This window comes from Cebus imitator, unplaced genomic scaffold (genome assembly GCF_001604975.1).
Source record: "Cebus imitator isolate Cc_AM_T3 unplaced genomic scaffold, Cebus_imitator-1.0 Scaffold4, whole genome shotgun sequence".
Lineage (NCBI taxonomy): Eukaryota > Metazoa > Chordata > Mammalia > Primates > Cebidae > Cebus > Cebus imitator.
This window is the reverse complement of record NW_016107319.1, coordinates 11,900,630-11,915,705: the sequence shown is the minus strand read 5'-3', so window position 1 is coordinate 11,915,705 and position 15,076 is coordinate 11,900,630. Positions and strand designations below refer to the sequence as shown.

Genomic DNA, 15,076 nt, shown 5'->3' with positions numbered 1-15,076 from the left:
ATATTTTAAAAATATTTAATTAGCTAAATCCAGCTTTATGAATAGTAAAATTCTATCCAAATCAATGTGAATTGGTTCACTCATTTCCAAACTTCTTTTTACTACCATGTATTAGATGGAAGCAAATGAAACTGCCAATATTTGACAAGTTTTTATTGATAAGAACTTAAATCTTTTTTTTTAATTATACTTTAAGTTCTGGGATACATGTGCAAAACATGCAGGCTTGTTACATAGGTATACACCTGCCATGATGGTTTGCTGCATCCATCAACCTGTCATCTACATTAGGTATTTTTCCTAATGCTATCCCTCCCCGAGTCCCCAACTCCCCTTCAGGCCTGGTGTGTGATGTTCCACTCCCTGTGTCCATGTGTTCTCATTGTTCAGCTCCCACTCATGAGTGAGAACATGTGGTGTTTGGTTTTCTGTTCCTGTGTTAGTTTGCTGAGAATGATGGTTTCCAGCTTCAACCACATGCATAGTATTCCACGGTGTATATGTGCCACATTTTCTTTAACCAGTCTATCATTGATGGGCATTTGGGTTGGTTCCAAGACTTTGATATTGTGAATAGTGCTGCAAAAAACATACGTATGCATGTGTCATTATAGTAGAATGATTTATAATACTTTGGGTACATATCCAGTAATGGGGTTGCTGGGTCAAATAGTATTTCTGGTTTTGGATTCTTGAGGAATCTCCACACTGTCTTGCACAATGATTGAACTAATTTACCCTCCCACCAACAATGTAAAAGTGTTCCCATTTCTCCACGTCCTCTCGAGCACCTGTTGTTTCCAGACTTTAATGATCATCATTTTAACTGGAGTGAGATGGCATCTCGTCATGGTTTTAATTTGCATTTCTCTAATGACCAGTGACGATGAGCTTTTTTCATATGTTTATTGGCAACAAAAATGTCTTCTTTTGAGAAGTGTCTGTTCATATCCTTTGGTCACTTTTTGATGGTTTTTTTTTTTTCTTGTAAATTTGTTTAAATTCCTTGTAGATTCTGGATATTAGCCTTTTCTCAGATGGATGGATTGCAAAAGTTTTCTCCCATTCTGTAGGTTGTCTGTTCACTCTGATGATAGTTCCTTTGTGCAGAAGCTCTTTATTTTAATTAGATCCCATTTGTCAATTTTGGCTTTTGTTGCCATAGTTTTTGGTGTTTTAGTCATGAAGTCTTTGCCCATGCCAATGTCCTGAATGGTATTGCCAAAGTTTTCTTCTAGGGTTTTTATGGTTTTAGGTCTTATGTTTAAGTATTTAATCCATCTTGAGTTTATTTTTGTGTAAGGTGTAAGGAAGGGGCCCATTTTCGATTTTCTGCCTATGGCTAGCCAGTTTTCTCAACACCATTTATTAAAAACACTATTGCTTGTTTCTGTCAGGTTTGTCAAAGATCAGATTGCTGTAGTTGTATTGCGTTCTTTCTGAGGCCTCTGTTCTGTTCCATTGGTCTGTACCTCTGTTTTGGTATAGCAGTACCATGCTGTTTTGGTTACTGTAGCCTTGTAGTATTGTTTGAAGTCAAGTAGTGTGATGCCTCCAGCTTTGTTCTTTTTGCTTAGGATTCTCTTGGCTAAGCAAGTTCCTATGAACTGGCTTTTTTGGTTCTATATGAAATTTAAGGTAGTTTTTTCTAACTCTGTGAAGAAAGTCAATGGCAGCTTGATGGGGATACCATTGAATCTATAAATTACTTTGGGCAGTATGGTCGTTTTCATATTGACTTTTCCTATCCATGGGCATGGAATGTTTTTTCATTTGTTTGTGTCCTCTCCTGTTTCCTTGAGCAGTGCTGTGTAGTTCTCCTTGAAGAGGACTTTCACATCCCTTGTAAGTTGTATTCCTAGGGATTTTATTCTCTTTGTAGCAATTGTGAATGGGAGTTCACTCATTAATTGGCTCTCTGTTTGTCTATTATTGGCATATAGGAATGCTTGTGATTTTTGCACACTGATTTTGTATTGTGAGACATTGCTGAAGTTGCTTATCAGCTTAAGCAGATTATGGGTTGAGACAATAGAGTTTTCTAAATATAAAATCATGTCATCTGCAAACAGAGACAATGTGACTTCCTCTCTTCCCATTTGAATACCCATCATTTCTTTCTCTTGCCTGATTGCTTTGGTCAGAACTTCCAAAATTATGTTGAATAGGAGTGGTGAGAAAGGGCATCCTTGTCTTGTGCTAGTTTTCAAAGGGAATGCTTCCAGATTTTGCTCATTCAGCATGATATCAGCTGTGGGTTTGTCAGAAATAGCTCTTATTATTCTGAGATACGTTCCATCAATACCTAGTATATGGAGAGTTTTTAGCATGAAGCAGTGTTGAATTTTATCAAATGCCTTTTCTGCATGTTGAGATAATCTGTGGTTTTTGTCATTGGTTCTGTTTATGTAATGGATTATATTTACTGATTTGCATATGTTGAACCAGCTTTGCATCCCAGAAATGAAACCAACTTGATCATGGTAAATAAGCTTTTTGTTGTGCTGCTATATTCAGTTTGCCAGTATTTTATTGAGGATTTTCTCATCAATGTTCATCAGGGATATTGGCCTGAAATTTTCTTTTTTTGATGTGTCTCTTCCCTGTTTTGGTATCAGGATGATGCTGGCCTCATAAAATGAGTTAGGGAGGAGTTCCTCTTTTTCCATTATCTGGAATAATTTCAGAAGAAATAATACTAGCTTCTCTTTCTACCTCTGGTAGAATTTGGCTGTTAATCTGTCTGGTCCTATGCTTTTTTTGGTTGGTAGACTATTAATTACTGCCTCAATTTCAGAAGTTGTTATTGGTCTATTCAGGGATTTGGCTTCTTCCTGATTTAGTCTTGGGAGGGTGTATTTGTCCAGGAATTTATCCATTTCTTCTAGATTTTTTAATTTATTTGCATAGAGGTGTTTATAATATTCTCTGATGGTAGTTTGTATTTCTGTGGGATCAGTGATGATATCCCCTTTATCATTTCTTATTGTGTCTATTTGATTCTTTTTTCTTTTCTTCTTTATCAGTCTGGCTAGCAATCTATTTTTTTTTAGTCTTTTCTAAAAACCAGCTCCTGGATTCATTGATTTTTTTTGAAAAGTATTTTTGTGTTTTTATTTACTTCAGTTCTGCTCTGGTCTTAGTTATTTCTTGTCTTCTGCTAGCTTTTGAATTTGTTTGCTCTTACTTCTCTAGTTCTTTTAATTGTTATGTTACAGTGTCAATTTTAGATCTTTCCCACTTTCTCCTGTGGCATATAGTGCTATAAATTTCCCTCTAAACACTCTTTTAGCTGTGTCCCAGAGATTCTGGTACGTTGTGTCTTTGTTATCATTGGTTTCTAAGAACTTCTTTATTTCTGCCTTAATTTTGTTATTGATCCAGTAGTAATTCAGGAGCAGGTTGTTCAGTTTCCATGTAGTTTTGTCATTTTGAGTGAGTTTCTTAATCCTGAGTTCTAATTTAATTTCACTGTGGTCTGAGAGATTGTTTGTTATGATTTCCATTCTTTTGCATTTGTCGAGAAGTGTTCTACTTCCATTATGTGGTCAATTTTAGAGTAAGTGTGATGTGGTACTGAGAAGAATGTATATCCTGTTGACTTGATGTGGAGAGTTCTGTAGATGTCTATTAGGTCTGCTTGGTCCAGAGCTGAGTTCAAGTCCTTAATATTCTTGTTAATTTTCTGTTTTGTTGATCTGTCTAATATTGACAGTGGAGTGTTAAAGTCTCCCATTATTACTGTGTAGGAGTCTACGTCTCTTTGTAGGTCTCTAAGAACTGGCTTTCTGATTCTTGGTGCTCCTGTATTAGGTGCGTATATATTTAGGGTAGTTAGCTCTTCTTGTTGCATTGATCTTTTTACCATTATGTAATGCCCTTTTTTGTCTCTTTTTTCTTTGTTGGTTTAAAGTCTGTTTTGTAAGAGACTAGGATTGCAACCCCTTCCTTTTTTTCTTTGCTTTCCATTTGCTTGGTAAATATTTCTCCATCCCTTTATTTTGAGCCTGTGTGTGTCTTTGCATGTGAGATATGTCTCCTGAATACAGTATACCAATGAATCTTGACTCTTTATCCAGTTTGCCAGTCTATGTTTTTTAATTGGGGTATGTAGCTCATTTACATTTAAGGTTAATATTTTTATGTGTGAGTTTGATCTTGCCATTATGATGCTAGATGGTTATTTTGCTCATCAGTTAATGCAGTTTCTTCATAGTGTCGATGGTCTTTACAATTGGGTATGTTTTTGCAGTGTCTGGTACCGCTTTTTCCTTTCCATATTTAGTGCTTTCTTTAGGAGCTCTTGTAAGGCAGGCCTGGTGGTGACAAAATCTCTCAGCATTTGCTTGTCTGTAAAGGATTTTATTTCTCTTTTGCTTATGTAGCTTAGTTGGCTGGATATGAAATTCTGGGTTGAAAATTATTTTCCTTGAGAATGTTGAATATTGGCCCCACTCTCTTCTGTCTTGTAGGGATTTTGCAGAGAGAGCTGCTGTTGGGCTTCCCTTTGTGGGTAACCTGACCTTTCTCTCTGGCTGCCCTTAACATTTTCTTTCATTTCAACCTTGGTGAATCTAACAATTATGTATCTTGAGTTGCTCTTCTTGAGGAGTATCTTTGTGGTGTTCTCTGTATTTCCTGAATTTGAATGTTGACCTGCCTTGCTAGGTTGGGGAAGATCTCATGCATAATATCCTGAAGAGTGTTTTCCAACTTGGTTTCCAGTCACTTTCAGGTAGTGAAAGTGATCAAATGTGGGCTTGACTGATCAAATGTAGGTTTGGTCTTTTCACATAGTGCCATATTTCTTGGAGGCTTTGTTCATTCCTTTTCATTCTTTTTTCTCTAATCTTGTCTTCATACTTTATTTCATTAAGCTGATCTCCAATCTCTGATATCCTTTCTTTCACTTGATCAAGTTGGCTGTTGATACTTGTGTATGCTCCACGAAGTTCTCGGGCTGTGTTTTTCAGCTCCATCATGTCATTTATGTTCTTCTCTAAAGTGGTTAATTTAGTTAGCAGTTTGTCTAACCATTTTTCAAGGTTTTTAGCTTCCTTGCATTGGGTTACAACATGCTCCTTTAGCTCAGAGGAGTTTGTTGTTACCCACCTTCTGAAGCCGCCTTCTGTCAATTCATCAAACTGATTCTCTGTCCAATTTTGTTCCCTTGCTGGCGAGGAATTGTGATCCTTTGGAGGAGAAGAGGCATTCTGGTTTTAGAAATTTTCAGCCTTTTTGCACTGGTTTCCCCCCTCTTTGTGGATTTATCTACCTTTGGTCTTTGATGCTGGTGACCTTTGGATGGAGTTTTTGTGTGGACATCTTTTTTGTTGATACTGATGCTATTCCTTTCTGTTTGTTAGCTTTCTTTCTAACATTCAGGCCCCTCTGCTGCAGGTCTGCTGGAGTTTGCTGGAGGTCCACTCTAGACCCTGTTTGCCTGGGTGTCACCAGTGGAGGCTGCAGAACAAGATTGCTGTCTGTTCCTTCCTCTAGAAGCTAGAGGGGCCCCCACCAGATGTCACCCAGAGCTCTCCTGTATGAGGTGTCTCTCGACCCCTGCTGGGAGGTGTCTCCAAGTCAGGAGGCACGAAGATCAGGGACCCACTTGAGGAGGCAGTCTGTCCCTTAGCAGAGCCCAAGCACTGTGCTGGGAGATCCCCTGCTGTCTTCAGAGCCAGGAGGCAGGGACGTTTAAGTCTGATGAAGCTGCGCCCACAGCCACCCTTTCCCCCAGGTTCTCTGTCAGAGGGAGATGGGAATTTTATCTATAACCCCCTGACTGGGGCTGCTGCCATTCTTGCAGAGATGCTCTGCCCAAAGCAGAGGAATCTAGAGAGTCAGTCTGGCTACAGTGGCTTTGCATAGCTGAGGTGGGCTCTGCCGGGTTTGAACTTCCTGGAGGCTTTGTTTACACTGTGAGGGGAAAACCGCTTACTCAGGCCTCAGTAATGGCAGACACCCCTCCCCCAACCGAGCTCAAGTGTCCCAGGTCGACTTCAGACTGCTGTGCTGGCAACGAGAATTTCAAGCCAGTAGATCTTAACTTGCTGGGCTCTGTGGGGGTGGGATTCACTGAGCTAGACCACCTGGCTCCCTGGCTTCAGCCCCCTTTCCAGGGCAGTGAATGATTCTGTCTCGCTGGCGTTCCGGGTACCATTGGGGTATGAAGAAAACCTGTTGCACTTAGCTCAGTGTCTGCCCAAACAGTTGTCTTGTTTTGTGCTTGACACCCAGGGACCCGGTGTTGTTGGCACTGGAGGGACTGTCTTGGTTTGCAGGTTGCAAAGACCATGGGAAAAGTGTAGTATCTGGGCTGGAATGCACCCTTCCTCATGGCACAGTCCCTCATGGCTTCCCTTGGGTAGGGGAGGGAGTTCCCCAAACCCTTGTACTTCCCAGGTGAGGCAACACCCCACCCTGCTTCAGCTCGTCCTCCGTGGGCTGCACCCACTATCTAACTAGTCCCAGTGGGATGAGCCGGGTACCTCAGTTGGAAATTCAGAAATCACTGGTCTTCTGTGTTGATCTCGCTGGGAGCTGCAGACCAGAGCTGTTCCTATTCAGCCATCTTGACAGCCACCACAGAACTTAAGTCCGATATAGCTTAGTCTAATAGATACAACTTTCCTACTAAATTAATTTCAAGATATTGAATGGTGAGTAATCACAGGTCTTTAAAAGAACCTTATCCTAACAGCCCGCTTGCCATCCTTTTCTTCTTGAATATAAACTGTGTAACTGTGGAAAGGTCAGTGTGGGACATGCAAGGATAAGGATAGAAAATATGTGAAATGGTGACATTCAAAGTAATAAAGAAAATTATTTCTCTCTCCTTTTTAGGGACACTACAAGAAAGCTTCTGAATGCTTCCAGCAAGCTTTTGACGCAACGTTAGAGCTAATAAGCATGCCTCTGATGGATGAGACAAAAGTCCACTATGGAATAGCAAAAGCTCATCAGATGATGCTTACAGTGAACAACTACATAGAGTCTGCAGATCTTACCAGCCTCAATTCCCTGCTCTCATGGAAGGAGCGCAGAGGTGACATTGAACCTGATCCAGTTACTGGTAAGGCATTGGTTTTTAGAACACTTTAATTTTCATATCATTCTTAATGGTTAAGTCACTTTCGTTGTAAAGATTTACTCAAGTGTTGGTGATTTTAATTTGATTGGTAATTTTAATTTTATGAATCCATTACTACAAGAAGGTTGGATATACGTTTGTGCTAAATTATACCTTTGATGTTTAAGAGAAGCATAAAATAGTGGTAATAATGTGGTGTACCTGATAAATCATCATTCTCATGCTGTTTTTTCTTTTTTCATCAGTTATCTTAGTCAACACTATGCACTGATGAGGCATAAGGAATGTGAAATAAGCCCATGGTTTTTTAGTATGCTCAGCGTTATACCTTACTGAAAAGAGTGACTGTCGATGAGCGCCAATTTGTCTTGTGCTTGTACTTCACCAATGATAATTTTCCAATTTTTTTATCAGTTTGAGCTTGAATATTAATTTAGAAAATACTTGGTAGTAATCTTTCTCAATTCTACTTTTTTTTTCCCTACATGCTTCTTTATATGAAGAATTCTATTTAAAATAGTGCATTAAAAACAAACTACTAGAAGGGATTCAGAGGTCGGTATTATGTGTCAACTAGGCTTGGCTCTGGTCCCCAGTTAAGAACTTCAGAATGGGATATCTTAAAAACGAAGACAAAATAAAATAAAAACAATACTACCTATGACAGACTTTAGGGTTTATTTTATTTGTTTGAAAATCAAACTTTTTAAAGTAAAATATTTTAAATATTTTTGACCTAACTCAAATGGAATCATAAGGCAAAGCTTTTGTAATGTAAAGAAGTGTCTTCTATTTGATTTGAGCTCTTTGTGTTCCCTTGTGGTCATTTAGATGAAACAACAATCTATTTTGGTATTTCTTTCCTCCATAGAATAAATTGTAAAAACTAGCAAATTAAGCACAAATGGGTTTTGTTAACTTTTTTATGTCAGTAGAATATTACTTAACTACTCACTCTCCTCTAGTTATAAAATAAGGAAAGATCTTCTTCCAAATACATCCATAGTAAAACAAGATGATATTTTTTTTAAAAATGCTAGCTTGTTGAATTTCAGTGTATTAAAATACCCCCAAGGTCCTATTGTGCTTACTTCAGCATGCTGTCTTGTCATCACGTGTTTGAGAGTTCTGTAGCTTTGAGTTACGTATCCTTCAGATTCTCATATTTTCTGCCCAGAATGGGCAGAAGAAACACAAAACGTAGGAAACATGGCCCATATTAGATGACTTATTCTGACGAAGGTTTAGTAGAAGGTAAGTGAAGCTACTCACACTTTCAGATTTATTTTGGATAAACTTCAGCCATCACAATGGTAATTATGAAAAAAAATTCCTGAAAAAAGTATCTTCTGATCAGATCTATGTCTATCGAGGAAATCCTGAATTTTGCTTTTAAAAAAGTCTCTTTTGCTTTTCTTTGCTCTGTCAAATTATTTATTTTTCTATACTTTGTATGTTTTATTTCCCTGTTTTTATGCAGTCATATTTTTTTCCAACAGGACTTAGGAGCAGAACAAAAGCATATCAAAATATTATTCAGACATTAAAAACTCAGCTATTTGTATGGTAGAGGGGGGCAGATTAGTTGTTCAGAATGCTATAAAGTAAAACACTCCCTTGCTGATTTATTTCACCTAGATTAGAAATATATGAATGGATGAGCCACAGCATTATAAAACTGAAAAATAATAACCTTTGGGATCCAAGTATAAGTGAGAAATTAATTCTCATACTACTGGCATGTTTAACATTTTTAGGGGTAGCCATTTCATTTGGAAATATAACCTGTAGGATATTATCAAACACATTTGTTTACATAGACATGTTTTTTTAGTTCAAAAGACACTAAATTCTGCTTTAAAGTGCTTCAAAAATACTTCTTGATCCCTAACTCTTAACACTATCTCTGCTCTGCTCAAAAATCTTCCTTGGCCCCCAATGCCTACTCATTAAACACAAGCTTCTCAACCTTTTCTGACCACCTACCTCCCCTGCCCTTTGCCACTCCCCCGACCCCTGACACACCACATACCTTATTATCACTGACTTTCAGCTCTAGCCCCAACCAAGAAAATCTTGCTCATTTTGCTAGGTCATTCTCAAATGCTGAAACCTTCCACGATGCCCTCCCATTTGAATGTGGTCTCTTCTCTGTCCCCATTGAATGTCATTCATTTCTCTCTACCCACTTTGCATTTGGCATATTCTGTATCCTTCCACAGCCATTTCTGTAATCGCCTTAACTGCCTGATTAAGGGTAAAAGTCTCTTGAAAACAGGTCCTGGCTCTTGGTATTCCCTACAAAAGAAGACACAATGTTTGACATCTACTAGGTACCAAGTAAATATTTGTTGAATTAAATAGAATTCAAAATGAGTATGCATGCCCTAATCATAAGCTAGTTAGCATTAACTACTTTTTAAAACAAAATTCATAGTTTCCCCATCTTCTTGAAAATCCTGTGATCCAACACTGCATTTTGATTACCATCCAATTATCACATGAATGAAGGACGACACTCACCCGACATGATGTCAACAAAATGCAAAAATACAAAAATATTATTTGGAAATCTGAGCAGCTTTTAAGTTTTCAACTTTTGCCTTTCTTCTAAGAGGCATCTTTAATCTTGCCATTGAAGGGTCCCATGTATTCAGAAAAAAAGCAGATCAAAGATCTGAAAGATACATTTTAAAAGCTGTGCAGTTATCTTCACCTCTGAGACTTCCATCCTCCAAACAAATCATTAGCTCAGAGAGCAGGCAATATTCTTTTAAGCAGAGGAACATGACCCCCTAAGGGAATAGAGCAGTGAGAGCACTCAGGTCTCTAGATGAAATAGAACAGTGACTCACCAGCAATCATCTCTCATCTTTATACCTTTCAGGGGCAACACAGCAAATACCAGCACCTTCATTCTATTCTAACACTCTTAGATATGGTTAAAATGATTGCTTATGCTTCCTTTACAATATTAAAATAAGAATAGATTATCCTCCCAAACTTAGGGGTTTAGAAAAAATTCGAATTTATTGCAGTTCAATAAAATTGTTCATCCTAAAGCAACTGACATTGGTTGGCTCCAAAAGGCTTAAGGGCCTATGAATTTCTGCTGATTTCTCCAAAATATGGTTTACTTTCCTTACTAGAGCTATAGAGCTATTATCTGTACAATCAAGAAGAATTTTTCTTAAATCAAAGGCTCATTCATCTGGACTTTAGAGTTCTCAGACCCCACATGTGGAACAGTAACACAGATACAAAAGCTTTCCTTATTCAACTTAATAGCAGTGTTAACCTAGAAATGTAATTATAGCCATTTAAACACCAACATTGTTAACCACTTCACTGATAATAATCATCAGTAACATGGTTTTAATGTACTTTCTTACTGTAGCCAAATGTAAATGTTATCAGAGAAATAAGATGCAAATCCTGACTATAGAAATATAGTAGATTAAAATGTTGATGGTCATTACTTAAAGACACTATTTTCTACAAAATGGCATGTAAAGGTTCCTTGAGTGGCAATGATATCATCCTAGGCTTATAAATCATTTGATATTCTTAAAAGAAAGCAATCAAAACCATGACTTTATCTCACAGTCTTGGTTTATGTTGGCTTCATGTTGAGCCCTGGGCTTAACGTTGAGTCACGTTTTTGTAACCTGTTCCTTACTTGTATTTTTCATTCATGAACTCAACCCTTTAAAAACTAAAACATGAAAAAAATCACAGTCACAAATGAGTCCTCAGCTTTTATTACAATCAGCTACTTCTGTTGGTTAATAACTTTAATAATGAGCAGGAAGTCATGGAATTAGCCAAAAAGTCAGCAAGCAAGTAAGTTTCATCCATCTGATCATCACAGAGCAACTCTCTGTCTCTATTAATGTTTTCAAAACCAAGACAAAGAAAAAGAAGAGTCTGGTGAAAAATATGACTGCATCAGAGCTCACCTGCTGACAGCTTGGTGGCATTCAGAGAGGCTATTAGTTAAGAGTCCAGTGATCTGAGTTCCAACATCATATTGAGCACTAATTAGCTTTGTGACTTTCAGCAAAAGATTTCATTTCATCTCCTTAGCCTGTTACCTGAAGTTCAAAATAGATGTCGATAAGATTTGCCTGGAACTGACCATGATTTCTTAGTAAGAGCATCTTTCTAACTAAATATGGTATTTTGTAGTCTTTAAGAGTACAATCTAGATGTTTATGAGCATTTTATTTGTTGTTTTTCTCCCTACAAACATTGGCTTCTGTGAGTTTCCACAAAAGAAAACTTACTATTTTTATTATACATTAAACAACTGAGGAAAACCAAGTGTATTTGATCCTTCTGCTAGAATTTATAATAAAGAAGTTTCTAGCTATCTGATGTCTATGCAGTTTTACTTTTCCCTGGTTGGCACTGTTGAGGTTGCTAGTTGTAGCGAACTATTTTATCTGAAGACTTTTAATTTATCCTCCTTTATTCAACCCTGTGTCTTACTTCTCTGTAGCATTTCCTCAACCCTGTCCTATCCCACACTGTTAGTGGGGCTCCTGATTTCTGCATATGCCTGCATTTCTCCTCATGATTATCCCTCTTCATACACTTTAGTTTGTGACTGCCTCTTCCCTCTTAAATCTGCTGCCACTCCTATATCCTCTTTCCATCTTCTGAAAATAACTTAAAATCTTGAGCTTTTTGTGAGTTTTATAAAGTCATGAAATAATTAAATCATGTGGCACCAAGGAAATCACTTGGCGCACAGTTTTTATTTTCAAATGTCCTCAGGTCCAGTGCAGTCATGCAATAATAATCCAAAAGATGGCATGCATCTGTAATCTAGTTCTCTAGAATTCTAGTCCAAGGTACTTTACATGTGTTGCCCTTTCTTATATATCACTTTAGAGTTAGTATAAGCCATGTCTAACATTTTTTAAAATTACATTTTAAATTAAAGTGTGGATAAAAATATTCATAATAAAAGGAAACAGTAAGACTCTACTTCTGGCCAAGAGAGAGTAAGAGGGACAAGATTTATCCTCCTGCAAAACACATAAGACAACTGTTGAAAGTGGACAACGGGCAGCACTGGGCAGTGATTCCCGAGGAAGGGGAAACAAAGGAGCTGAGCTTCATGATGGTCCTGGGGCATTGCCTGGAGAAAGTTCCCAGGCCTTAGCATAGGGAGGGAGCCAAGGCAAAGCCCAGCAGACTTCTTGAGTTAAGGAGACCGAACTGAGCTCAAGGAAGCCAATGTTGCTAGAGTTCATAACCAAGAAAAGAAACATTGAAGAAGCTGTCTGCACAGAGAGCTCCAGAGCCCTGCAGTCTTCAATTGAGTACTGATCAGTGTGTGTATGTGAAGCTGGGAATAGTGTGCATTCCTACCAGCCAGAATGGGGCATTGGGAGGAGTGGGAAAAAATTAGCTCTAGATGTAAGGCTGCTTTGGTCCCACCTAACAAAGCTTAGAAGCAAATTTCAAAGGATTAAACTGTTCTCAAATAACTTAACTGAATCCTAGAACAAAACTCAAGAATATTTATAGGAATAAAAAATATGTAGCACCCTAAAAGAAAAATTCCCTGGGTTTGGCATCCAATCATAATTACCTAGATGTTCCAAGAAGCAGGAAGATATGACTCAAATGGGGAGAGAATAAATAAATAGAAGCAGACCCAGAAATGACACAGATAATGGAATTAGCGGACAAGGGACATAAAACAGCTGTTAAAACTATAGTCCATGTGTTCAAGGAGGTGGTAGGAGCTTGAAGAGTACTGGAAGAAATGAAATGTCCGAGATGAAAAATAAACTTAGTGGGATTCGCAGCAGATTACACAATGCAAAGGAAAAGGTTAGTGAATTTGAAGACATAGCAATAGAAATGAAACTATCCACAGTGAAATACAGAGAAAAAGTACCGAACAGAGCATGTCAGAGAACTGTGGGTCAACCTCAAGAAGCCTAATATATGAATAAGCTGCAGGCTGCAAAGGAGAGGAAAAAGATGATAGATCAAAAATATATATTTTACAAAGTAATCAATGGCCAGTTGTTTTACAAATTTGATTTAGAAAACCAAAAACTGGAATTTAAGAAGCTTAATAAACCCTAAGCAAAAGAGACATCAGGAAAATAAACCCAGGCATACCATAGTCACAGTGTTTGAAATTAACGACCAAAAGAAACATCTTAAAGCAGCTAGGGTGAGGTGGGAGAGGAAGGACACTTTACATACAGAGATAGGACACAGAAAAGGACAGAAAGATTGTTGTAAAAATTACAGTTCAGAAGAAGATATTTAAAGTACTGAAATAAAAACATAATCATCAAACCTAGAATTGTATACTCAGTGGAAATGTCTGTCAAAAACATAGACAAGATAAAGCTTTTGCCAGGCATACAAAAGCTGAGAGAATTAATCACCAAACATCAGTACAAGAAATGTTAAAGTCCTACACACTGAAAGAAAATGAATCCAGTTTGAAATCTGCATCTGTACAAAGAAATGAAGAACATGAAAATTAGAAATATATCAGTAAAAATAAAATACTTTTTCATTCTTAATTTGCTTTAAAAATAATTGATCATTTAATGCAAACAAATAATAATGCATTGCAGGGTTTATAACAAATGTGAAAGTAAATGTAAATTAAATAGAGAAATCTGATTTTGTAGAGGCGCCTTCAGTTTCCACCAGGCAGATGACTGCCAGCCTGGAGACCGCCATAGCTTGATACTTGAACTGAATGTTGTTAGTGCTCATCAGCCTCTTCTTTGAGAACCCACTCTTTTAACACCCAAATCTCATTGCCTAGTTGTTGGGTTCCTTTTTAAAAGGGATTTGTTTTTACTTTTGATCTTGTTGGGTTTTTTTTCCCTAAGATTGCAAAAACTTTATCTGGCTTAGGATAGGTGATACATTTTGATCCTGGGTATTTGGGGGCCCCAAATCATCACAGCCTCTAGCACAGAGGAGGCTTTTAATATTGGTTTTGTGGGTTTTAATGGCTTTCTTTCTATTTGCTATGAGAAATTGTTTCAGGCTGTTGGTATACATCTTTGCATCCAGATCTGGAATCCACCATTTCTACAAGGAGCCCCAACAAAAGAAGTTTTTGAAAAAGCAAAAGCAACTTCTAAAAATCTAAAAATAAATAAAAAAATAAATAAAGCTAATGATCCTAAATATGTACCCTTGGTGATATAATCACACAGAAATGATGAATTCCAGTTGGCTTTAAAACAGAGAAATTTGACTGTACATCTTTAATGGACAATATCCTGAAAGATGCCTCCTGCCCAAAAAATCTAAAACTTTTTTCAGTAGTCCTGTTATTGCTGTTGAGGTTGATATTATTATTTATAGGACTCTGATGTATGGTTTAGGAGACATTAAATGGATAATTACTTAATATACGAAGTCTTTTATTCACAGTGTCCCTATGGACTAAGATTCTCACATTGTGTAAGTTTCCCCATTTGAAAATTGGGGTGCAACAGAGGTGATTAGACTACAGAATCTCTGAATTCCTTTTTTGTTCTTTAAATCTGTGATTCTTAGGTTTCTGAGAAAATTCTTATGCTTTTAAGTTTTATTTTACTCTAATTGAATTTAAGATGATCCAAAAAAAAAACAAACCCAAAAGGATTATTATGGGTTTTAAAGCATTATTCTCCTTAATATGATTTGCAATAAATTCCATACAAATAACTCCTTTACATTGTTTCTGCCATGCTATTGCAAATGTATCAACATATGACAGTGGGGATGGAGGTGGGAAAAAATAAAGGTTTATGAAATGAATCATTATATAATCTCAAACAAAAGTACTTCAGAATTCCTTAGTTATACCCTAGAATAACACTTCTTTAAGAATTCCTGGAGAGCCATGGTGGCTCTGGCCAGTTGCCCTGGCGCTTGAGGAGGCAAGGCTATGTGTTCAAGGCCAGCCTGGGCAAAATTAAGAAACTCTCATTCCTTAAAAAA

At 37.4% G+C, this 15,076-nt stretch overlaps 1 protein-coding gene across 4 annotated transcripts in view; it reads left to right on the top strand.

Annotated features, from left to right (window-relative positions):
• The window catches only part of TTC29 (tetratricopeptide repeat domain 29), a 237,736-nt gene that overhangs the window by 136,335 nt on the left and 86,325 nt on the right, over positions 1 to 15,076 (top strand). For 3 of the 4 annotated variants that reach the window (XM_017534847.1, XM_017534852.2, XM_037740632.1), the window contains one exon: positions 6,847 to 7,075. In XM_017534847.1, coding sequence (XP_017390336.1) covers positions 6,847 to 7,075 — 229 coding nt within the window. Of the gene's footprint in view, positions 1 to 6,846; positions 7,076 to 8,592; positions 8,722 to 15,076 lie in introns of those variants that run through there. The other variant, XM_017534861.1, reaches the window with a different exon arrangement.